This window comes from Rhineura floridana, chromosome 16 (genome assembly GCF_030035675.1).
Source record: "Rhineura floridana isolate rRhiFlo1 chromosome 16, rRhiFlo1.hap2, whole genome shotgun sequence".
In the NCBI taxonomy this organism is placed as follows: domain Eukaryota; kingdom Metazoa; phylum Chordata; class Lepidosauria; order Squamata; family Rhineuridae; genus Rhineura; species Rhineura floridana.
In genome coordinates this window covers 12784975-12810598 of record NC_084495.1, presented here as the reverse complement: position 1 = coordinate 12810598, position 25624 = coordinate 12784975, and the positions used below count along the sequence as shown (strand labels likewise).

At 44.0% G+C, this 25624-nt stretch overlaps 1 protein-coding gene across 2 annotated transcripts in view; it reads right to left on the bottom strand.

Moving 5' to 3' along the window:
• Positions 1-11288, bottom strand: part of SMARCA1 (SWI/SNF related, matrix associated, actin dependent regulator of chromatin, subfamily a, member 1) — a 63349-nt gene extending 52061 nt beyond the window's left edge. The window contains exons 1-3 of one of the 2 annotated variants that reach the window (XM_061598419.1): positions 11159-11288; positions 6513-6599; positions 2744-2910 (exon numbers count right to left, since the gene is read on the bottom strand). In XM_061598419.1, the coding sequence (XP_061454403.1) occupies positions 2744-2910; positions 6513-6515 (170 nt within the window). In that variant the 5' untranslated portion in view covers positions 6516-6599; positions 11159-11288. Of the gene's footprint in view, positions 1-2743; positions 2911-6512; positions 6600-10140; positions 10348-11158 lie in introns of those variants that run through there. The other variant, XM_061598418.1, reaches the window with a different exon arrangement.
• Positions 11289-25624: the final 14336 nt, after the last annotated feature.

The following is a 25624-nucleotide window of genomic DNA, read 5'->3' as shown; positions in this document are numbered from 1 at the left end:
AACCCTGGAGCGTGATCACACTGGGAGAGTCTCCCCTACTCTCAGTCACAGATGGCAAATCTCTGCAATTCAAATTCTGCTGCAAGACAAAGCAGACTATAATCCAGGATTTGGGGGGACTTCCCATTGGAGGATGGCCATCTGTGGGCATGCCAAGAGAAGCAGGCCTAGTGGCAATGCAAAATCCCACACCAGCAATGGGGAAGAATCTTCCTTTTCACCTCCTTCCACCTGCACTCAGATATGTCAGCCATCCCAGCATCCAAGAGAGGCCACTCACTCTCTCAGACCACATCCCACCTTTGTCAGGCATAAGAGCCACAACCCATCCAGCACGAGGCAGCCCAGCTGCAGGGACAGGCAACAGAAGAAGCAGGCCGCAGCATAGCCCAAGATATCCTATCTAATCCCTCAAATCAACCACCCCCCGAGCTTAATCAACCTTTCGTATTCCCAACCTACAGGATCCCTTATAGTGAAGACTCCGTCAAGATCAAGAGGAAAGTGACTCTGAATACCAAAGCAGGTGTGATCTAGTTGCCCACAGATCCACAAGGCCAGCTCTGACCTCCCATTTGGACCTCATTTTCTTATCCCAACTACAGAGGTAAATGGTGTCATCCATGGACATTGTGCCGTGGGCAAGGAGACACTCCCAGTGCCTCCAGGAAGACATTGTGGCAAAGGTTCATTGCAAAGTGAGGCTGTCCCAAGAGGCCAGTAGTCACTGACATGGTGGCTTACTCTAATGCTCCTATAGGAGCGGGTTGTATGGGAGCCACCCAGAGCACAGGTTACAACAGATGCTAAGTTACTTATTATCCCATCACCACATTAAGAACTGGGGGAGGGGGCATACTGCTGAGACCACCAGCAACAGGGACATGCACAAGGTGCTCAGGGGGCCAAATCTCTTTTTGAGCCTAAGGCATACAACTTTGACATTTATGAATTGGAAGATTCTGTGTTTAACAGCCATTCCCTTGGCTCATAAAACCTTGTCATTGGGGGGCCTGTATCATTCACCAATATTTGGTAGTATTGAGGATGGAACCAACTGGAGGTTATTTGCCATTGTTTCATCTGGATCCTAAGAAGCGAGAATGGCATTCCCGTGAAACTTGCAGAGCAGGGAAGATTTATTCAAGAAACAGGAAGGACTTTAGGCAAGGACTGTCTTGCTGGGTCAGGGCTTGCACTGCTAGGTGCCATATCTCCTGTGCCTGGGAGGAATTATTGCCCATTTCACCAAGAGTGCTTTGACTTCTGCTGCCTTCAGCACCAGTGCTCTGTAGAACAACCACCTGATCTTCCATGTCTACATTTGAGTGGCATTACAAGTTGAATCCCTTTGTTTCTGCCAAAACCTCATTCAGCAGGACAGTGATTCAGCAGGCCGTTGCTTCTGTTTCTTTTTTCTCTGTTTGTTTTCAGGACTGTCTTGCTCTTGTTTTTAGAGCAAGTCTTTTCAATCAACTGTGGTACATTCCGGAACTGGTGGGGGCTCTCTCCCCCTCCAGTAGGGATGTGTTTCAGATTCACATAGTTCCACCTAGTGGAGTGAGTGGGAGGAGCAACCCATCCAAGGATTCCTCCCCATTCCCTGTAGAAAATGAACTTATCACATTAAGTCCAATGTTCTATTCCCCTCCCCAAGCGTGTGACACCTCTGCCAGTAATGGCACATTCCTGGCTGTTTCCCCTTCCAAAACGTGCAATGAGGAATCTTGTTAACTGTTCCTGGCAGGCCAAATCCAACCTGAAACACAAATATGCCCGTTTACTACTGTAGTTGAGGCCTAGTTCTCACTGAGATGGTAACCATGTGTCTGGTTTGTCCCTCTGCAGATGGAGACTCATACGGTCGAGTGCTCCTATATTTAGAAGAAGAAAAAATCTTGAGACAGAAAACGAACATATAAACAAGAATGGTTCTGCTCACGTTTTCCCTCACATGCTATTTTTCTATGGGAATTTTCTGTACTGTTGAGCATTCAACAGTGTGGGCCCACACTTGCAGTTTAAAGCAGTACAACACAGATACAGGTTTACCAGCTCATTTAGAGTTAGACCTAAATTTGTCCAAGTTACTTCAGCATCAGGACCGCATTTTGAGCCATCGCTCTATAAATTTTGCTTGGGTCACAAAGTTAGTCTATTCCTTGATTCCATGCACTTACAATGATACAATGTATGGAGGCTCCCTAGAAAACGCATGTCAGCTGTATCCAAATACAGTAGGGCCCCGCTTTACAGAGCTTTGCTTTACAGCGCTTCGCTAATGCAGAGGTCTCAATTAGACGCAATTAGACTAAAGCCCCACTCATACGGCGCTTGTTCCACTTTTACGGCGGTTTTCAGGCATTGCTCGCCATTCTTTTCAATGAGTTCCGCTTTTGAGCGCTTTTCGCTTTTCAGCGGGGGTCCGGAAAGTAACCCGCCGTATGAGTGGGGCCCTACTGTAATCACATACAAGAGGCACATGAAATAGTGTAAATGAAATAGTTCAGAGAGAGAAAGCTCTTGAAACACCAATTGGGAAGAGGGGAAATTAAACAAGCCATATCACTAGAAAACAAGGCTTCAATCCTGCAACCAGTTATGCACTTCAATGAGATCCCAGTATTTAAGTTAATACAGGCTTACATATAAAAGACACCACCACATAAAATACACGTAACAATATTTAAGGGGCAAACAGTGATTTAAATATATTTTTCAAACATATAAAAATAAGACATACTCCCCAGCTGAAAGCAAGCTCTGTTTTTCATCCTTCTTTATTCGTGGTCGTCCAAGTTTCACTTTTAAGGGAGATGTTGGTGATTTCTGGGCCGCTGGTTGAATAAAATGTGCAAAGAGTTCTGTCTGCTTCAACAGGAATTCAAATCTCTTGGCTCGATCTGTTTTCTATATTCAACATAATAAAAGCAATATTTACCCTGCCAGTGGCCATTCGCCTAGCTCCATCACTTTTGTGTTTTCGGAAGCAGCTGAAGACCTGGCTTTTTGATTAAGTTGGTGGGGATATCTGTTATAGCCATTCAGTGTTGGATGTGGATTGGCTGTCATAATTCATTTTGATTTTTATGTTGTTTTATTTATATGCTCTAATTTGTTTTAGTATGCTGTAATCTGTATTTCGATATGTATTTTTTTTGTTGTACGTCGCCTAGAGTGACAGGTTTCACCTGCCAGATAGGCGTCTAATAAATTTTAGATAATAATAATAATAATAATAATAATAATAATAATAATAATAATAATAATTTCATAGATTTATATTCCACTTTTTCAGAAAATATCCTCACAAAGGAGGCAAGAATAAGTGCAGCAAAACAACCAACCAGTAAGAGTACAAAAATACAATTTGAAACTTTTTAAAATACCTCGTACCCTTAGAATATCCCATACAGAAACAATCATATACAATATAAACAGCACTCCACCTAATCAAGAACACAATTATCTTCTAAATATCTCCAGCGCAGACCTGACAGGAATAAGCATCAGCTTTGTTAAAGCACAGTCTATGGGAAATTCCTCAATGTTAGAAGTGAATCCACTATGCATTATATGCTCTGATTTTGGAAAAAGCAAATTAATATTAACATATACTACATGGTTAAAACATGCTTTTTTCCATTCTGAATGAATACTTTTTTAGAACAATATGGCCAAAATAAGAAATAGCTGCTAAATTGTAGCAACTACGAGAAAAAAGCAGCAACTCTATACATGCTCACCTAAGAATTCAGTGGGCAATCAGAACTGCACTGTAAGCTGTGAACTAGGAAGTCCAGAGTTCAAATCTTGCCTCTGCCATGAACACGCTAGGTGACTGTAGACAAGCCATACCTTCTCTGCTTCCCATCTCCAACAAGGGGAAAATGTTTACCATTACCTAGTCCCCCAAGTCCATCTGTAGCTCCTTCTGTCCCCTCCCACTGGAGGGAAAAGCCTAGAAACTACAAATGTCAGCCTAGATTTGGGAAGATCCAGGCTCAAATCCTCATTCAGCCATGAAGCTCACAGAATGGCCATGAGCCAGTCACTCTTTGTTTAAATTATTGTTCATGATTATAAGTCACCTTAGGAATCCTAGTGAATGGAAAAGTAGATTACAAATCGCTAAATAAATAAATACCTTCCAGATCTATTATAGCAGGCATTGGGTTGCACTTATCTGGGAATAAGTCCAATGAAACTCAGTAAAGCTACTTCTGAGAAGGAATGCCTAGGATTGCACTGTAAATTAGTCATACTTAGGTCCTACTGAAATCAACAGAACATGTTAGTTGTGACTAACATTGATTTCATGCAACCCAAGTGCAACTAACATGTACTGCAATCCTATACATCTCTAAGCCCCACTGAGTTCTAGATGGGAAAGTATAGGATTGCAGTCTTAGTCTGGATCTAACCCAATATATGTGAAGAACTTTGAACGCTCTAATGCTGAGTAAAAAGGCGGATTACATATCATTTCACCACATGAGGGCAACATAATATTGCATAAAAAATTCTTGAAGCTTTTTTGGGGGAAACACACATATGCAGGTTTGGGGGGAGGGTTATGATTTCCATTTTATTTAACAAAATGTATATACTGCTTGATTGTAATAAAACCTCAGAGTGGTGCTAGAACAAAAACTGAGCAAGGGTCTATTTAGAGTAATAAACAAGAACATTTATTTTCTGATTATTTCTTTCTCCTTTGTTTTTCTATTTTTCTGAGACCCAGTTCAGAAACTATGCTGGAGCCACGGTTTTAAGAAATGAGGGGAGTTGAGAGAGACAAGTTTCTGGAAGTCTAAAAGAACCTACAGTCTGTAGTAGACACAGTGCTCTCCTATGCATGTCTACTCAGAAATCATACTCCCAAGTAAATGCATATAGGATTGCAGCCACGGTTTGTCTTTCCACGAACTTGGGAGCAACAACACAAAGCTTCCTCAAGGAACCAGGAAACCAACTAAGCGTCAACTATTTTGAATTTAAAGACTGACTTACATTTTTGTTCCTTGTTTACAAGAATTTTGAATACTAGCTACCTGAAGAGTTTGATACCGCTGCCAGCTTTGAGAAACTGCAGGATTATTGTTGTAATTGTTATTGGTAAAGACATTGCAGAAACAAGTTCAGTGAGTGACTAAAGATTAGTTATTCAGTTTAGTCTCTAATGAAATCTGTAGACTTTCAGATCTAGTCATTATTCAGGAGAATTCATAACACAACAGGATTTCCAATATGGACACTTTGTAACTTTGTACTATAATTTTTCTCAACAAATCCTTTGTATTAGAGGTCTTTCTATACTGGGGTAACCAACATGGTGTCCTCCAGAAGTTGCGGACTCCAGTCCTCATCAGCACCAACCTGCATGGCCAATGGCCAGGAATGATGGAAGTTGTTGCCCACAACTTCTGAACAGCACCCACTGGCTAATCCTAGTCTGTACTATAAAACTGTGACTCTTCCAATTTTGTATCTCATTCAAATTCTTTTAACTGTAGTTGCTAGACAATCATGTATATCTTAAACACATGCTTACCCCATTCACATATAAATTGGGATGGAAAGATCTACTTTAACAGGAGCACAAAAGAGAATGGAACAAAACTTGTCCTCTCTTCCTGTTTTATCTCACTGCGCTCTGCAGTTTTAAAGCAATTTTCCACCAGACCAATACTACAAGTAAGGTGAGCAGAGAGAGATACATCTGCTAAAAACTGTGGAAAGTAAAGTAAAGTGAATTGCACTCCCCTCAAACACTTGTTTCTTTTGTATAACAGTGCATATATCCCCACCTCTGCTTTATTATATGTAAAGTACATGCTTAAGATACAAACATATGCTTCACATATTCTTACATACGTTCTTGGGAGTAAGCCCCACTAGAGAAGGAAAGACTGGATTCCAAGTAAACATGCACAGGATCTGGCTGTGTATGTGCATATATTACACACACAAAGTCACTATAGTGATTGATTTGGTGTGTTAAGGATTCTCTGAAGGGGTACATGTGAACATCAATTAAATGTTCTAATTTTGTTCAGATTTGAGTAATTCAAGCTATTTATTTTAAATATTTGTTAAAAGAAGCACATTTTTTCAAAGAGGCATGCTGTGATCTGCCAGGGAAATTTGGCATTTTAAGTTTGTTTACCTTGTAGTTTTATTTGGGCCCAAGTTAACTTATATTGATATTACCTTCTGTTACTTTTGTACTGTTAAATCTTTGTTTTTGTGATGTTCTGATGACTAGATACAGATACACAACATGCTCCTTTAAAATCTCAGTTAAATTGTTCCAGATATATTTTGAAATGTTTACATTCTTTTTAAAAGCTGACTAACACTAAACATAGAAACAATTTGTCAACGTTTTCATGAAGAACAGTTAATATTATGTATACAAATATTTTTAATTCTCTTATCACCACAACTCATGCTTAACAAAAGACATAGTAAACCTATCATTAGATAAACTGCTAAATCAGAAACCTTACCATCTTTTCTTCATATTCTGGATCAACGTCTTTTTCAGATTTAGATGCCTTTGGAGGGGGTTTTAGTTGAAATGGAGGATCATTTTTCTGCAATAAGATGGAAAATCAAAAATTATTGGGTGTCTAATGGTGGGTCAAACTCCCCATTTAACCCACCCCCAAAAATGGAGGGCATTGCTGCCTCTGTAAAAATTACGGAAGTACTTTACTTCTGAAATGAGGGAGAGAGCTTCTGTTTGAGCTTTCAATACCAAGGCATAAACCACCACTACTTACTCTGAAATGTTTCTTGCACTCATCTCCTAAGTAAATTGATCAGGATTCAAGGAGTGAGGCAAGTAGATAGGCATGCCCTATGGGCATTTGAACCTGAGATTTTTCAAACATCCTTGTGACACACTGGACACTACTTTTAAACCTGAGAGAAATTTCAAAAACACATATAGCACTTGATAGTTTCAATTTTTTTATCTTGGTTTAGTAAAAACAAGTAAAATAAACATGCTAAATTAGATCACTCTCTAGGGCAGGGGTGGGGCCATTTTGATAGGTGGGCAGAGCCAGAACAGGAAGGCAGCGAGACTGGAGCAGGATTCATTAACATACTGCTTGTTTCTGGTAAACCATAAGCCAGCAACTGTGCCTTAAATAAGAGATGTAGTTTAGGTGGATTTGATCTACAAAGCTGGCAGAGTAAACTGATCATCTGGGTCAGTGGCCAACATTTTGGTGGACCACGTAATGGTGGCTCCTAAAGAATGCTGAAGTATATGGAACCTAGTCTGATCCTGCTTGGCTCTTACACTTTTAAGATGTATTAGTTAACCCCACTGAGTATACTGGGACTTACTTCTGAGTAAGCATGCATAAGGCTGGTCTGGTCTGTGAGGTGCCACACACCTTTTTGTTTTGCTGCTGCAACAAGCGTACAGTTATTCCTCTAGCACCTATCACATTTAGCCTATGTACTATTCCTTTATAAGTTTGCAAACCCAGAACTATGGTGAAGGGGGTTGGGGATGGGAATGACCAGGAAATCATCGAGGCTGCAATCTAATATTGGCATTTCTATTCAGAAGAATGCTCCATTGAGTTCAATGGGACTTACTCCCAGGTAAGTATGTACTGGATTGCAGCCCAAGTCAGTTCATCCCCAAGCAATATAAAGAACAGAGAAGCCTAGGAACTCACACAAATAAGAGTTTCCTACCGGATCAAACAGAATGTCTGCTTAGTGCAGCAACTTGTTCCCAACAGCAGCCACCCTAATGCTTTTGGATAAACTCACCAGCAGGCAAGGCAAGGATATGGTGGCCATCCCCTGTCATTTGCTCCCTCCCTGAGTAACTGATACTCAGAGGACTGCCTTTTAACATGGAAGTTCCATTCTCAGCGATCATAGTTAGGAACTGCATACATGCAGTCCACTGCGGGCCAGCGTGATATAGCAGTTAAGAGTCTCGGACTAAGACCTGGGAGATCCAGACTGAGCTCCCCACTCAGATGTGAGGCTCACTAGGAGACCCAGGTCGCAGTCAGTCTCTGCCTAACCTACTTGAGAGTTACTGCAAAATTAAATTGGGGTGGAGAATTGTGCATGCCACCTTCAACTACTTGGAAGAACGATATAAAGTGTAGTAGTAGGCAAGGATGTCATAGAAAGTGTAATATTAACATAAAATAATAATTAATAATACTTTATATACCTGCTGAATTATACAGAATATGCTGAATATCCACCTTATTTTTTTTAGGACACAACCTATTCTTCTGACTATAATTGTTTTAACTGATTATATTTTATTTTTATATTGTCACACCCTGAGACCTGATAGTCCAGGGGTTCCTAAATAGTGGTTCACAAGCTCCATCCAGCTGGTCCGTGGCATGTCTGTGGATTGATGGTTGAAGATGGGAGGTGACACATCCATTACATGGAATATTCATATTGATTTTTTAATTGTTCTATTGCTTTTATTTCTTATTTTGCATTTTAACAACCACCACCACTGCATTCAAACACAAGCATTTCTAGTTAAGCTTTTCAGCAAGCTCTTGCAAGGAGGTCAGTCTGGTCCCCCCCTCTGTGTGCTTCTATGAAAGGTGGGCTTTACAGTCCATATAGAAGATTCCAAAGATGTGGGAAGCTAACAGTCCCACCTCCCAGGACCTTTCAGTGCTCCTGAAGGAATGTTATAACCTGGGATGGGGAACTTGTGGCCCTCCAGATGTTGCTGGACTCCAATTCCCATCAGCCCCTGGCAACACGGTGTCAGGGATTATTTATTATTAATTTTTATTCCACCTCTCTTCCGAGGAGCTCAAGGTGGCATACAAACATAGTACTTCTCCCTCCCGGTTCTATCCTCCCAACAACTCTGTCAGGAAGGTTAAGGCTGTGACTGGCCCAAGGTCACCAGTGAGCTTCACAGCTGAGCAGGGATTCATACCCTTGATATGTACACACCATACATTTAAAGCACATTCCCCATCCCCAAGAATCCTGGGAATGGTAGTTTACCCCTCACAGAGCTACAAGTTCCAGCACCCTTAGTTTCTGGGATTCTTTTGGGGGGAGAAATGTACCTTAAATGTATGGTGTGTATGCATCTGTAACCTACCTGGTTCCAGTCCTACAACTCATTACAAGGCGCACAGGATGCGAATTGTAGTCCCAAAACACACCTGAGGGACCGCAGGTTCCCCATCCCTGTTCTAGTCCTGCATCCTAAATCTCCTACTGGATGCCTCTAGGAAGCTACACTTTAAAATCTGGGCATGATAATGTGAAAAATGGAAATGGACTGCCTTCAAGTCAATCCTGACTTATGGCGACCCAAGGGTTTTCATGGTAAGTGGTATTCAGAGGTGGTTTACCACTGCCCTCCTCTGAGGGTGAGAGGCAGTGCTGGTCCAAGGTCGCCCAGTGAGCTTCATGGCTGTGTGGGGATTCAAACCCTGATTTCCCAAGTCGTAGTCCAACACTCTAACCACTACACCACACTGGCTCTCCATAAGGAAGTAACAGCCCTCAACCCCCCCCCCTGTTCCCTGCAACTGACATCTCAGAAGAAGGTTGCACGTGGCATTATTTGCCAAACCACCACCTCTTACCCCACACTCCCAACCCAAAAACTGGTGCCCAGAGGATACACTTCCTCCAGGAGCATTTCAGTATAAGAATACGCTGGCAGCAAGAATCGAGCACGATAAACCTTCTTTTCCCCGTCCCTGACCACCAATGTGCGCAAAACGTGCGTGGCCCTGCAAGTGTTGCTGGACTCCACACTCCCGTCATCCCCGAGCATTGGCCATGCTGGCTGGAGCTGATGGGAGCTGAGAGCCCAACAACGCCTGCAGGGCCACAGGAGCCCCGATATATATGGTGTCTCAAAGAACAAAGTGCAGTTTTATATATGGACCTCTCAGCACACGGGGGTGAAAACAAAAAGGGGGAGTTCCACTGAGCTTACACGCAGGTCAAAGAGAGAGTTCCTCTGAGCTTACACAGAGGTCGGCACGGGGGGGGGCTTTAAGGGCGCGCCTGAGGGAGCAAAGGGAGGTGACTGGCACGCAGTCTAGAGGCCGCCGCCGCCTCTCATTCTCCTTCCCTTTCCCCACGCCGTACCTCCTCTGGGCCGCCGGGCTCCTGCGAGGAGGAAGAGCAGGCGGCCGAGGTGGAAGGCTCCTCCTCGCGGGCCGGGCTGGCAGCGGCAGGGGCCGGAGGAGCCGCCGCCACCGGAGAAACGACATCGGCCACAGCGGCGTCCATTTTGTGTCGGCAACCGCCGGCCGGGAAAGCGGGGAGGGAGGAGGAAGGGGGGCGGGGGAGGGACCCCTCACAAAACCCGGCCCCCCTTCCTTGGCTCCCCCTTCTTTTCTTCCTCGCCTTCTCCCCCTCCCACCCTGGCGTGACGGGATATCGCGAGAAACGCCGAGAATAACGGTTAGCGCCCGCGCACGGGGAAAAAGGAGCCCCGCCTCTTCGATGTGTCTCGACGAGGCGGGAGAGGAGCACGTGACGCAAAGGAGGCGGGAGGGGCGGAGGGCCTCCAAGAAAGTTGCTGGGTAAATTTCGCCAGAAGGAACGTTAAGGAATACAGTCGTTTTCTTGGCATTGCTAACATGTTTGTTTGTTAAATGTACATCCCGCCCTTCCCGCAGGAGCCCTCATCCAACATGGAATAATTTTTTAAACAAATTAATTGTGTAAATAAATTGTAATGTTGTAACTGAAATACTGAAATAACAACGTGGACAGAAATACAAAACTGTATAATCAAAACAATTTTTTTAGTATTCAAATATAAAATATGGATCGTGTCCATTGATATATGCAGGGGGAAGGTTCAGTACTCCATAAATATTGATAAATTTTAAACAAAGCTGTCATATGTTTGTCTTTTTTATGCAAATTACATTAGTAAATTTCTACATGGTCACATGATAATACGGTTTGCACTGCAATCCTTTTCACTTTCTCCAAGAAAGGGTCTTTCTCGCTGGTAAGAGAGTATAGGAGTGCAACCTAACTGCCCAGCTGCTGAGTCTCAGATCTTTTGCCTCAAAGAACATCATTGTGGAACCTGTTGCCTGGTAAGCAGAGACCAAAAGGAAGACCCCAGAATAAGAGCAGGAAATGCCACCTGAATAATCCTGGCACTATGGGGATACCGTCTTGTTTCTGTTCTTGATACTGGACTTGACTATCATTGTGAGAATCTTTTGTAAGTTGCTTTTGGGGGCCTCTCAGGCAGTACAGTAGGGCCCCGCTTTACGGTGTTCCGTTTTCCAGCATTCCGCTGATGCAGCAGCTTTCAATTAGGGGAAAATCCCGTTTTAAAGCCGATTTTGCACTTTTGCGGCATTTTGCAGCATTTTTGTGCGACGCAACCCATTATAGTCAATGGGTTCGCTTTACGGCGATTTCCGCTTTACGATGGGGGCCTGGTTCAGAAGTGCCGGGTGGCTTCATGTTAATCACAGCCACACCCCTTACCCCTTTTTCAGCTGCAGGGTTGAGAATGAGATCTCAATGAGACCTAATATTAATACTGTACCTTCTCTCACAACAGGAGCCAATAAGCATGAAAGAAGAGAGTGTTAGCTACTGAGAGTGTCTGGCTCCAATCAGCAGGAAAGGACATGGAATCATGTTAAAAGACACTTCTCAGACTAACACACTGGCCTGTCATGCTGATTGGCTCATAGGATACTGGAAATATATAGGGACCCTGTTCCCAAAAAACTAAGGAGTCTGAGACCCTGGATGACTATATTCTTGCTACTATAAAGCATGACTATAAAGCACAATATTCTAAATAAGTAACTTTGGGCAACTGGGAAACCATTGGCATTTTCCAGTATCTTGAATAATAAATCTTTACTGCAACAATCATGGATATGAATTCATAATAAATTGCAGGGGGGGGGGTGCCAACAAGAAAACTGCAGTATCTGAACCCAGGTTAGATAACTACTAAGCTGTGTACCTAATCTGGCCCACCAAGCCTTGCTCACCAGCCGAAGAGCACTTTGACCCAATTTACTGGCACTGGTGGTGGCTCAAAAAAAAAGAGTTAAGGTACACATTTAAACCACTAAATTGAAAAGAGTGTAATTTATTGTAAACAATTTATAAAACCGGTATAAATTCATTCACACATTTCAACATACAACTTCAAATCAATGCCCATACATGATAAAATACAAAAAGTGGCCAAACGCGTTTCAACAGATGTGTTCCTCAGTGGCCTTGTGGCACCACAAAGAAACAAAGTCTTCCCAAGTGGCATTCCAAGCCACATCCACACTATACATTTAAAGCAGTATTATACCACTTTAAACAGTCACGGCCTCCCCCCCCAAAGAATCCTGGGAACTGTAGTTTGTTTAAAGTGCTGTTAGAAAACCCTTGTTCATCTCACAAAGTGACCACTTGTCATTTGACAATTAATAATCAGTCCTTCACGGGGAACTCTGGGAATTGCTGTGAGAGGGAACAAGACGTCTCCTAAAACTTTCATCACACTTCACAAGCTACAGTTTCCAGATTTTGGGGGGAAGCCATGACTGTTTAAAATGGTAGCATAGTGCTTTAAACATGTGGTACAGATGTGGCTCCAGTCTCTGACTCGCTGTCCAGCTGATATTGTCAATGGCTGGGAGCAGGGGTGTAGTCATCTGGGGTCTCCGGGGATCTTAAACTCCTTACTTTTTTGGGAGCAGGGTCCCTACGTCTCCAGCATCCTGCGAGCCAATCAGCATGAAAGGGGTGTGTGTTAGCCACTGAATAGAGTCTTAACAGGCTTCCATGGCCTTTCCTGCTGATTGGAGCCAATCAGAGTGAGAGGAGATGAGCCTGCCACTGAGAAGACGCTTCTTAGTAGCTAACACTCCTCCCTTTCATGTTCATTGGCTTCAATGGATGTCTGTTGTGGGAGAAGGCATGAACAAGAATCTCATTCTCAACCGGGCAGAAAAATAGGGGGGGGAGGGGGCTTAGCTGTGATTATCATGTAGGGATCCTACACTTCTGATTTTGCCACTACACCACTGGCTGGGACCGTTTGTATCCTTCTCAAGCAGCCTACTCCCATCCTGCTTGAGAATCATAGAATCATAGAGTTGGAAGGGGCCTTTAAGGCCATTGAGTCCAACCTCCTGCTCGATGCAGGAATCCAAATTAAAGCATACCGGACAGATAGCTGTCCAGCTGTCTCTTGGATGCCTCCAGTGTTGGAGAGCCCACCACCTCCCTAGGTCAGTGGTTCCATTGTTGTACTGCTCTGACAGGAAGTTTTTCCTGATGCTCAGCTGAAATCTGGTTTCCTGCAACTTGAGCCCATTATTCTGTGACTGGCACTCTGGAATGATCAAGAAGAGATCCCAACCCTCCTCTGTGTGGCAACCTTTCAAGTACTTGAACAGTGCTGTCATATCTCCTCTCAGTCTTATTTTCTCAAGGCTAAACATGCCCATTTCTTTCAGTCTCTCCTCATAAGGCTTTGTTTCCAGTTCTCTGATCATCCTTGTTGCCCTCCTCTGAAACCTGTTCCAGTTTGTCTGTATCTTTCTTAAAGTGTGGTGTCCAGAAATGGAGGCAATACTCAAGATGAGGTCTGACCATTGCCAAATAGAGGGAAACAAATACCTCACCCGATTTGGAAACTATACTTCTGTTAATGCAGCCTAAAATAGCATTTGCCTTTTTTGCAGCCATATTGCACTGTTGGCTCATATTCAGCTTGTGATCAACAACAATCTCAAGATCCTTCTCACATGTAGTATCGCTGACCCAAATATCCCTATCTTATAACTGGGCATTTGGTTTCTTTTCCTAGGTGTAGAACTTTGCATTTAGCCCTGTTAAATTTCATTCTGATGTTTTCAGTCCAGTGCTCCAGGCTGTCAAGATCCCTTTGAATTTTGTTTCTGTCTTCTTAGGTATTAGCTATTCCTTCCAATTTTAATCATCTGCAGATTTGATAAGCATTCCGTGCACCTCCTCATCCAAGTCATTAATAAAAACATTGAAGAGCACTGGACCTAGGACTGAGCCCTGCAGTACCCCACTCATTTCCTCTCCCGTTTGAGAAGGAACCATTGATAAGCACTCTTTGAGTACGATTCTGTGGCCAAGTGTGGATCCACCTGATAGTTGTTCCATACAGCCCACATTTAGCCAGAATGTCATGGGACACTTTGTCAAAAGCTTTGCTGAAGTCAACATATACTCCCTGAAGTCTACCAGGGAGGTTACCCAATCAAAACATGAGATAAGATTAGTCTGGCAGGGTTTGTTCTTGACAAATCCGTGTTGGCTTCTAGTAATCACTGCATTGTTTCTAAGATGCTTACAGACCGACCGCTTTATAATCTGCTCCAGAATTTTCCCAGGGATCGACCAAGCTGACTGGTCTGTAGTTCCCAGGTTCCTCCTTTTTGCCCTTTTTGAAGATGGGGACAACATTAGCCCTCCTGCAGTCATCTGGCATTTCACTCATCCTCCACGATTTTGCAAAGATAATAGACAGTGGTTCTGAAAGTTCTTCAGCCAGTTCCTTCAATACCCTTGGATGCAGTTCATTGGGCCCTGGGGATTTGAACATTCAAAGTGATTAGGTATTCCTTGACGAATCAACCTCAAGCTGCAATCCTGCCCCTTCAACTTCACATTTCCCAGGAGGGTCATAAACCCTCTTTTGGGAGAAGACTGAGCCAAAGTAGGAATTGAGCACTTCTGCCTTTTCTTTGTCATCTGTTGTTATTTTGCCATTCTCATTGAGTAGCTGTGCCACCATTTCCTTTCTCTGTCTTTTACTATGGATGTACCTGAAGAAAGCTTTTTTGTTGCTTTTGGCTTATCTCGTAAACTTCAGCTCAGCTTTAGCCTTCCTGACACCATCCCTGCAATTCCGTGATACCTGTCTGTACTCTTCCTTTGTGGCCTGGCGTTCCTTCCATTTCCTGTGTTGGAATGTATGAGGTTCAACTCCAACGTGGTGGGTTGAGGCTGCATGAGGTTAAAAAGGGTAGCTAGGGAAGAGACCTCTCGGTTGCTAGGCTATACCTGTCCTTTGATCCTTGCCATCTCTCCAGAGCTTGGAAAAGTTACTTTTTGGAACTACAGCTCCCATCAGCCCCAGCCAGCTTGGCTACTGGATTGAGCTGATGGGAGTTGTAGTTCAAAAAAGTACCTTTCCAAGCTCTGCGTCTCTCCCCTTCCTGCTAGACTGATATGCAAAGGATGTTGATCCCAGTTCCTTCCTGCCTTCCCAGTTCCTTCTCTCTCGATAGGGGAGCAGACATCTTTCCTTTGTCTCTCCTTCTCAACCAGCATGAGAGCTGCACTGGGACCAGTGCAGGCTGCTCCAACATAGCTAGTTAGCTAGATATAGAACTCTTTCCTATCAAGCATGTACTTCCAGAATAAAGTAGTTCTTTCTTATCTCTGACTAATTTGCAGGAAAGGTAGAATCTTAGCAAAGATTCAAACACACACACATAAGCTCACTCAATACGCTCCGCTCTGCTACGCAACTCAATAGAATTCTGACATCCTGTATGTGTCCTTTCTTGTTTTCAGGATCTCTAAGCTTTCTATGAAACCACATTGTCTTCTTCTGCTGTCTTCCCCCTTTTTTCCTTGATGGAATTGTTTGCCGTTGTGCATTTAGAATTTCCTTTTTTAGAAACTCCTACCCATCTTTTCTAATTAGGAGTCCCTTTTGTAATTAGGGTTGCTTGCCACAGAATGTTACTCACCATTGTTCTGAGTTTATTATTTGCAAAAGTTTCATCCTCGTTTTCTCTTTGATTGGGTGGTCTGGTAGACTCCAACCACAATATTCCTTTTATTCCTTGCCCCATTAATTTTAATCCAGATACTCTTGGTGTCCTCCTCAGGGAGTTTTCATAGCACTCTGATATGATTGGAAAGCCTTGGAGGAGCAATTCTCATGCTTCTCCTTTAGTTCCTCAGTTGACGGCTCAACTGACAGCACAGCAACATTAGAAATCTTGGTGAGCAGTTTCACATGGGTAAATGTGTTAGCAACAGTAAAAGAAGCATTGTTAAAGTTGCTTCTTGGACATAAGGGGGTTGTCTGAGATTGCCTGCAACTCATTCATGATGCCATGTGACCTTTGATTTGATTTGAATTGTTATTTGCAGCAGTAAAGGAAGCATCGTTAAAGTTCATTCATGGGCATAAGGAGTGTATGTGTCTCAGATTGGCTTCAACTCATTCATGACTATTTATTTATTTATTTATTTTATTTTATTTTATTTTATTTATATACCGCCCTAAGCCCGAAGGCTCTCTGGGCGGTGTACAAAAAGATAAAAAACAAGCAATGTATAAATACAATAAATACAATAAATCAAGAAAACAAAACAAACAAACAATAAAAGAACCAAACAACATCCAAAATACAAATAATGATGAAAATGCTATTAAAACACACTTTAAAATGCCTGGGAGTATAAAAAGGTTTTCACCTGGCGCCGAAAAGATAGTAGCGTCGGCGCCAGGCGCACCTCATTGGAGAGGCTGTTCCACAGTTCAGGGGCCACCATGGAAAAGGCCCTGGTTCTAGTCACCACCCTCCGAGCTTCTCGATGGGATGGCACTCGGAGGAGGGCCTTAGATGTTGAGCGCAGTGTCCGGGTAGGTTCATATTGGGAGAGGCGGTCCACCAGGTATTGCGGTCCCATGCCGTGTAGGGCGTTATAGGTCAAAACCAGCACTTTGAATCTAGCCCGGAAACAAACAGGAAGCCAGTGCAGACGGGCCAGAACAGGTGTTATATGAGCGGACCTACTGGTCCGCGTCAGCAATCTGGCCGCTGCATTCTGGACTAGTTGTAGTTTCCGAACAGTCTTCAAGGGCAGCCCAACGTAGAGCGCATTGCAGTAGTCCAGTCTAGAAGTTACCAGAGCATGAACAACTGAGGCGAGGTCGTCACTGTCCAGAGAGGGACGTAGCTGGGCTACCAGGCGAAGATGGTAGAAAGCATTCCGTGCCACCGAGGCCACCTGGGCCTCAAGTGACAAGGAAGGATCAAAAAGAACCCCCAAGCTACGCACCTGTTCCTTCAAGGGGAGTGTAACCCCATCAAGAACAGGATGAACATCCTCCATCTGGGCAGAGAAGGCACTCACCAACAGCGTCTCGGTCTTGTCTGGATTGAGCTTCAGTCTGTTAGCTCCCATCCAGTCCATTATCGCGGCCAGGCAGCGGTTTAGTACGTTAACAGCCTCACCTGAAGAGGATGAAAAGGAGAAACAGAGCTGCGTGTCATCAGCGTACTGATGGCAACGCACCCCAAAACTCCTGATGACCACACCCAGCGGCTTCATGTAGATGTTGAAAAGCATGGGGGACAGTACCGATCCCTGCGGGACTCCACAATGGAGAGTCCAGGTCATCGAGCAATGTTCCCCAAGCACTACCTTCTGGTGGCGACCCACCAAGTAGGAGCGGAGCCACTGCCAAGCAGTACCCCCAACTCCCAACTCCGTGAGTCTTCCCAGAAGGATACCATGGTCGATGGTATCAAAAGCAGCTGAGAGATCAAGGAGAATCAACAGAGTCACACTCCCCCTGTCCCTCTCCCGACAAAGGTCATCATACAGGGCGACCAAGGCTGTTTCAGTGCCAAAACCGGGCCTGAAACCGGATTGAAATGGATCAAGATAATCAGTGTCATCCAAGAGCCCCTGGAGCTGGCCGGCAACCACCCATTCTAGCACCTTGCCCAGGAACGGAACATTCGCCACAGGTCTATAGTTGTTCAGGTTATCTGGGTCCAAAGAGGGTTTCTTCAGGAGCGGTCTCACAACCGCCTCTTTTAGGCAGTCAGGGACCACTCCCTCTCTCAAAGAGGTGTTTATTATCTCCTTGGCCCAGCCAGCGGTTCCGGTCCTGCCAGCTTTCACCAGCCAAGAGGGGCAAGGGTCCAGCACAGATGTGGTCGCCCGCACCAGTCCAAGGATCTTGTCAACATCCTCAAGCTGTACAGACTGAAACTCATCCAATAAACAAGGACAAGACCGTGTTCTGGATGCTTCATTAGATCCCACTGCCATAATATTGGAGTCTAAGTCCCGGCGAATGCATGCAATCTTATCCTGGAAGTGCCTCGCGAACTCATCACAGCGGGCTACAGATGAATCTATGATGTCCCGAGGGCCAGAATGTAAAAGCCCTCGTACGATTTTAAAGAGCTCCGCCGGGCGGGAGAGAGATGCCTTAATTGTGGCAGCAAAATATCTCTTTTTTGCTGCCCTCACCGCTACTATATACCGCTTAGAAGAGGCACTCACCAAGGCATAATTGCATTCGTCAGGAGTTCACCTCCATCTGCACTCAAACCTCCTCCTCTCTTGCTTCATCACTCTCAGCTCCACGGTATACCATGGAGCTGTATGAGCTCTACATAGGAGGGGGCGCATGGGAGCGATTGTGTCAACCACCCGGGTCATCTCCGTATTCCACAATCCGACCAGGGCTTCGACAGGAGCACCAGTCTTCTCAGTCAGGAAATCCCCCAGAGCCCTTTGGAAACCCTCAGGATCCATTAGTCTCCGGGGGCGGACCATTAAAAGCCTTTTGGATTCTTAACATATAATCTTAATAAGTAGGGATGGGAGAGAAATTCAGTTCAGTTCGCATTTCCAACTGAATTTATCAAATCTTTCAGAAACAGTATGAGAACCGAAATACAGCCATCCTTTGATACGTGCACTTATTTGGATTTTGCAATGCAGTTCACCAACCAAAAATGTTTACAAAAATGCATGTTAGGAGAGTGTGCATAAAAATAAATATCAGAATGAAAATAGCACACAAAATGCATTATATGACAAGAAAATGCTTGCAAAAATGTTTAATTATCCAAAACTGCATACAAAAATGTGTTCTTTAGGAGAAATTCATACTGAAACACTGGAGAATTTTCATAAGGAATTTTTTTTAAATGCAAATTGCTGCAAAAATATGGATAACTGATTGGACAAATGAAAAACAGAGAACTGAAATTGACAGACATTTTTGTCCCTATTTAATAGTCATTAAATAACTACATTAATTAATCATTAAATAATCATTAAAAACCATTAGTATTGTCTACCAGTTAGCATTGCTATGAATATCTTATAATATCTTTGCTCCAGAACAGATATCTGATGATGAGTAGCCATCACTAGTCTTATGAGATCCATTGTAATGTTGGCTCTCCCAGCAAAAAAAAAAAAATTCAAAGTGGATGCAGAGTGCCATGTTTCAAATGCTGTTATTATTATTATTATTATTTATTTTGTGTGTGGAGGTGAAAAGCAAGCCTGTTTGCCTCATCTGTCAGTAACTGGTTGCAGTTTTGAAGAAACCACTCTTGGAAAGACATTTCAGTACAAAACGCAAGAACTTAAAGGCCAGCTTCATGATAACAAAATTAAAGTGGTGAAAAATACTTTGGAAGTGTAGCAAGACAGTCTTCTAACACTAAAGGAGGACGATGTTGTGAAATCACACTGATCTTTTTGCAAAGAGGCAGAGGCCACATGTAAAAGGAGAGGTTGCTTTAAAAAAAGGAAGGGCGCACTTACAAGTGCAACCATATTGGTCCCAGACAAACTTTTCCTTATTTGAAAATTTTAGCATCACGCAGGTACTGGTGGCTGGTGCTGTCCAGGACTGGTAGGGTGGAAGGCAGAGAAGTCAACAGGGGGTGGAGTCAGAGCCAATGGCAGACAAAGTCAACTAATTCTGGTTTTGCCCCCATCCTCCACTGTGCAGAAGAGCAGCACTACTGAGATGAAGGAAGAGAAAGGTGACAGGCAGTGCCACCTCCTGGACTGTAAGGAACAAAGCAGGCAAGTGGGAATGGGTTGAGGGACGACTGAGGTTGGTGAGGCAGTGCCTACTGCACAGGGGCTGAGAGAAAATTAACGATCTTGCTGACAATATACAGGAGTCCCTGAAAGCTACCGTGTCTGCATTTGTGTTCTGTTTGCTGGCAATTGATGAGGCCATGAGCATAACTAATACACACCAGCTGACCATTTTTGCCCATGGAGTTTCATCGCCAGGGCTGGTTCCAGATTTCTGGGGGCCCTCGGGCACAATGGACGCCTACGGAGTCATCGGATCACTTTCTCCTGCCACCCGTCTTTGTTGCTGCAGGGACCCGCCGCTACCACTACCACCACCTCTGTGCTTGTTCGCTCATCCCTTCAGCGGCCGGAGGGTCTGGGCACTCCACCGCAAGCCCTTCCACAGCCACCTCTACCAGAAACATATGGGGGGCCGCCCCCTGAGAAGCAGCTTCCATGACACATTAAACTTCACCTCACTCTTCCATGATGCCTCGCATGGTGGTCACCATGTCCATGAGGCAAAGTTTCCCATGGGCTCCTTCTGGGAGGAAGGGCGGGACGTAAATGTAGTAAATAAATAAATAAAACAATGGAATGTGCTTCTAAGGAGGCAGGCCAGACATGTTTCTGGTGACTGTGACTGTGGAAGGGCTTCTGGCAGAGCACCTGGAGTCTCCAGCCACTGAAGGGATGGGTGAGTGAGCACAGAGGAAGAGAAGGAGGAGGAGGAGGTGGTTGTAAAGGCACCAGCAGGCCCCCACAAGAACAAAGACAGGTGGTGGGAGGAGTGCCAAGCCCAGTTCTGGTGGGTGGTGGGCCTCTGTGAACTTCTGGGCCCTTGAGCCAGTGCCCAAACAGGCCGCCTTCTGACACCAGGCCTGCTCATCACGTTTCAAGATTAGAGGAGATTTGCTTGCTGTGAAGTCAACACATGACAGAAGTTACCATATGAAAATTGTTCTTCCTAACTCAAATGTCGGCAGCCTTCAGACCTCCAGAAGTTGCTGAACGACAACTCCCATCATCCCTGGCCATTGGCCATGCAGAACCATCTTGCCCTGAAGGGAGAGGAGGAGCTTGACAAAATGTCACCATCCAGCTCCCATGATGGCCTCTCCTTCCCACCCTAAACTTGTCACCACTGGGGCATCTGCGGAACCATCTTGCCTTGAGAGGAGTGAGAATAACTTTTAAAAACAAACAAAAAAGTAGATCCCATAACCCTAAAGGGTGTCCCACCCTTGAAAGAGAACTTCGGGTTTAGTAATAGCGGCAATGCTTCCTTCCTACCACTAGAGAGTACTAGGTCCTTGTTTAAATGGAACATTTTCTGATCTATTTTATTGCCATTACTTTAGGAATGACTTCAGTTTCAGGAGAAGATTAATTAACATGCACAAGCCAAATGGCTTCATGCGGATGCAGTGTGTTACAAGTGGCTGTTCTTGAGCAAGATGAAGATTTATCGTACTGCTGGGTTTGAGGTAGCTTCATAGCAACAGAACAGCTTATCTGCTCCTGCCAGCGCAATCTGATATATATTTGTATTTTGTACTGGCTCAGAAGTAAATGCCATAGAGTTCAATAAGACTCATTCCAGGTAAGTGTGAGTAAGATAGCAGCCATAGCCTGCTATCAAATACCCTCTTATCCAAGAGTAGAACCGTTTTAATTCTATGGAACTTGCTTCTGAGTAGGCAAGTATAAGATTGCTTTGTTAGTGCCACAGAAGTCTATAAGCAAGGCTTAGGGCAAATGCAGATTTGCAAGAACAATTTCAATCTCAGTTTCCACTAATTGACATTTGCACATCAGGAAATCAGTAGAGAGATACTCCAACTGGAGGTAGAGGAAGAATATTTTCTATTTCCCATAGGCGGGAAAAGAAACCCAGTAAAGCTTATTATAAAAACAGCACCCACTCTTCCTTTTATCGTCTACTAATTACACACGATTCTGCAGGGGGTAGCCAGGGCATATACTAACCTCCTCCTGACACTGGATCCCAAACTGTGTGAACTGCCAAGGAAGCACATTTAAAGTATATGTGACTTCTCCCCACCCACCACCGCCACCCAATCAATGTTTATTTGCGGTCAAAGACCCATACAACAAGATTAGTTACAAAAAAGGAATAGTCGAATACATATTTAAAATAACAACAAATTAAAAGAAACTAAAACTCTTCAGGGTTACAAGAAACATCAAATGTAGGCTTGCAATATCCGTTCAGGGTACAAGGTTGGTTCGTATAGTTTGGGCTGCGTAAATAAATTTAGCCACAGCTATTGTAAGGTTCCTGTTTGTACCATTTAAAAACTGTTCTATCAACCTCACAGGGGGACTATTAGAAAACCATTTGATGGAAGAATGGAGGAATTTAGACCGTACAGAAGAATAAATTGGGCATACAAATAGGATGTGATGGAGTGTTTCTATCTCTCCCCCCCTACAGGGACAGATCCTTTGGGCATGCGGTATCCCGCGATATCTCCCTTCCATTACAGCTGAATTAAGGCAATTAAACCTTGCCTTGGTAAAGGCGTGTCGGAGTTTGGGAATAGTTAAAAACTCCAGGTAATATGCGTGGGATTTTATGTTGAAACTCAAATTGTGAGAAAGCGGAGAACATGGTTTGGTTGCTGCTGCAATTGCGCTTTGTCTATCTATATCTTTAAGTCTGGATCCTATAAGATGGTTGGCCGTTAATGGTTCAATTAGAGATAACTGTTCTAGCGAGAATCCTAGTCTAGGGATCTTGGGATGAAATGTTTTCATCCAGTTAGAAGTGTATAAGTCTTCCCAGAGACCTTTTAAATATCCATGTGCAGGGCCATAGGAAAGTTTGATCCAAAATTTAAAAGCGTACGACCATGCAAGGCATTCCATCGAGTTTAGCCGGCTTCAAGTCTGAGGGCGGCACTTGGAACGCACCTTGGTACTCCGAAGAGGTGTCGTAAAAAGATAGAGAGAACCGCCTCTACCGAGGTGTTAAAGGCAGCAATCCAGATTGGAACACCAAATAGGAGTTGAGGTATTACCTTTGCTCTAAAAATCTGGATAGCTGCCGGGATAAACTGCCCTCCTTTGATGTAATAATAACGTAGGATACATTTCATTGTTGTGCGAGCTGAAGCGACCACCGCACGTAAATGTGGGGACCATGAGAGGGAAGAGTGGAAGATAATGCCTAAGTACTTATAACTTTTGACCTGCTCAATTTTTTGACCATTTATTAACCACTCCTCAGCAGGAGGACGGTTTGAAAAAACTAATATTTTGGTCTTGGAGAAGTTTATTTTAAGCTGGTTTTCAGAGCAGTAGTTCATAAAAACACGAAGTAATCGTTTAAGGCCAATTGGGGTAAATGCCAAAAGAGCGGCATCATCTGCATAAAGCAGTATGGGGCATCTATATTCACCAATTTTGGGCAAGTGTAGATTTGGGGAAGTACATCTTGTCGCCACGTCGTTTAGAAAAAAATTAAAAAGTAAAGGGGCCAGGACACAACCCTGCCTGACACCTTTAGTAGTAGGAATTGACCTGGTAAGGCCCCCATTAGTTCCGCAGCGTATTCGCTCAGAGGTCTCCTGGTAAAGGGAATAAATTAGAAAGAAAAGTCTTTTGTCTATTGAAGATTTAGCCAGTTTATCCCATAAAATATCCCTAGGAATAGAATCAAAGGCGGACTTTAAGTCCACAAAAGCAACATGAAGGGATTTTCCCATTTGGTTCTTATATTTTTCAGCCAGGTGATGTAGTAAGAGGCAATGGTCCAAGGTTGATCTACCGCTCCTAAATCCTGCCTGCTCGGGGCCCAATATGTTTTCCTCCTCCATCCATTCGCTCAGTTTTCTTTTCAGATAACTGGCATACAGTTTCCCTACTATTGACAAAAGGCTGATGGGCCTATAGCTAGCTGGGTCATCCCTTGGGCCTTTTTTATAAATGGGTATAATTATGGCTTCATGCCAGGCCTCAGGAGAACGTCCTGTATTATTTACCAGGGTGAATAGATTAGCTAGCATGGGCGCCCACCAGTCTTGATGGCATTTCAAAAATTCTGGTGGTATATTGTCACAGCCCGGAGCTTTGCCAGCTTTTAGACCACCTATTAAAGTTATTATTTCGCTCTGGGTAACAGGTGGCCAATTAGGTAGGGATCCAATGTCAAAATCAAAGGAATGTTCCAGGGGCCGGTGGGTAATACTGGCATGAGTAACTTTATAATATGTTTCCCAGATATGAGCAGGAATGTGGCAGGGAGCACAATTTGTGGGCCTGAAAGCACCTGATACTAAAGTCCAAAAACTTTTAGAATTGTTGGACTTTGAAGCCTGAATTAGAGACTTCCATCCTTCTTGCAATGCCTGTCTTTTTTTGAAAGCTAGAAGGGACTTATATTTTCTTTTAATATTGTAATATTCAGCTGGTAAAGAGCTAGAATTTTCCTGGCGGTATTGTTTATACAGCTGTCTCAACTGCCTCTTGATATGCTGGCATTCGTTATCGAACCAGCTAGGGGTTCCTGTGGATTGGGTGTTTCTGTGGGCCATAGCTTTTGGTACTAAAAGAGTTTTCAAGGACTCATTCAGAATATCATAAGCGTTTAGGGCCGTTTGGAGGCTGACAGTTTCCGTTATTTGTTCTTGTATAGCCAGAGCTGTATCGGAGGAAATAAAGGTGGTCAACATGGAAGCCACCTGGAGCGTCCAGATGGTTCTTCTGTGTGTAAAGTACACTGTGTTAGCCAAAGGCTTGGAGTCCTTAGACACATGGGTCTTCTCTTTTAGTTGCACTAGAAGGGAGAGGGGAAGATGATCACTATCTTGTCTTTTCTCTACTAAAAATTCCACTATTTGTTGTAGAAGCTGATGTGAGATGATGGCGTAATCTATTACGCTGCTTCCTCTGCCCGATATGTAGGTGTATTCAGCAAGTGAATCCAGTGCATTTAAACCGTTGAGAATAACTAAGTCGTGTATTCCCACTAGGCGGTAAAGGCAAATTCCCGGATAATTAATTCTGGGGTCCTTAGAGGTCCATTCGTGAATTGGGTGAAGGTGATTGTTGTCCTCACCCCTCCATAAGTTCGATGCCAGGAGGACCTCATTATTAGATCCTATCCTGGCATTGAGGTCTACCGCCGCCACCCAAGAATCCTGGGAAGTGTTGTTTACCCCTCACAGAGCTACAATTCCCAGCTCCCTTAACTAGGGGTGTAGTCATCCAGGGTCTGAGGGGCAAGTCTTAGGCCCTTTACTTTTTGGGGAGCAGGGTCCCAGCCAGGTCCCTATGTCTTCACTGTCCTACAAGCCAATCGGTATGAAAGGGGAGTGTGTTAGCCACTAAAAAGAATTTTCTAACATGCTTCATTGTCCTTTCCTGCTGATTGGAGCCAAACAGAATGAAAGGAGGTGAATCAGCCACTGGGAAGATTCTTGTCAGTAGCTAACACACTCTCCTATCATGTTGATTGGCTCCTAGGAACATCTGTTGTTGTGGGAGAAGGCATGCTGGAGGAGAACTAAGGAGTGTGGAAAGGATGACGAAAAGCAAGTGAGTGAGTGAGGGGGTGTGACTGTGAGGGGCGTTGCTATGGGGGGTGTGGCATGACTATCATGAAGGGACCCCGTACTTCTGAATTTACCACTACACTACTGCTTATACCACGTCAGACCATCAGTCCATCTAGCTCAGTTCTGTCTGCTTTTTCTTAACTGACTGACAG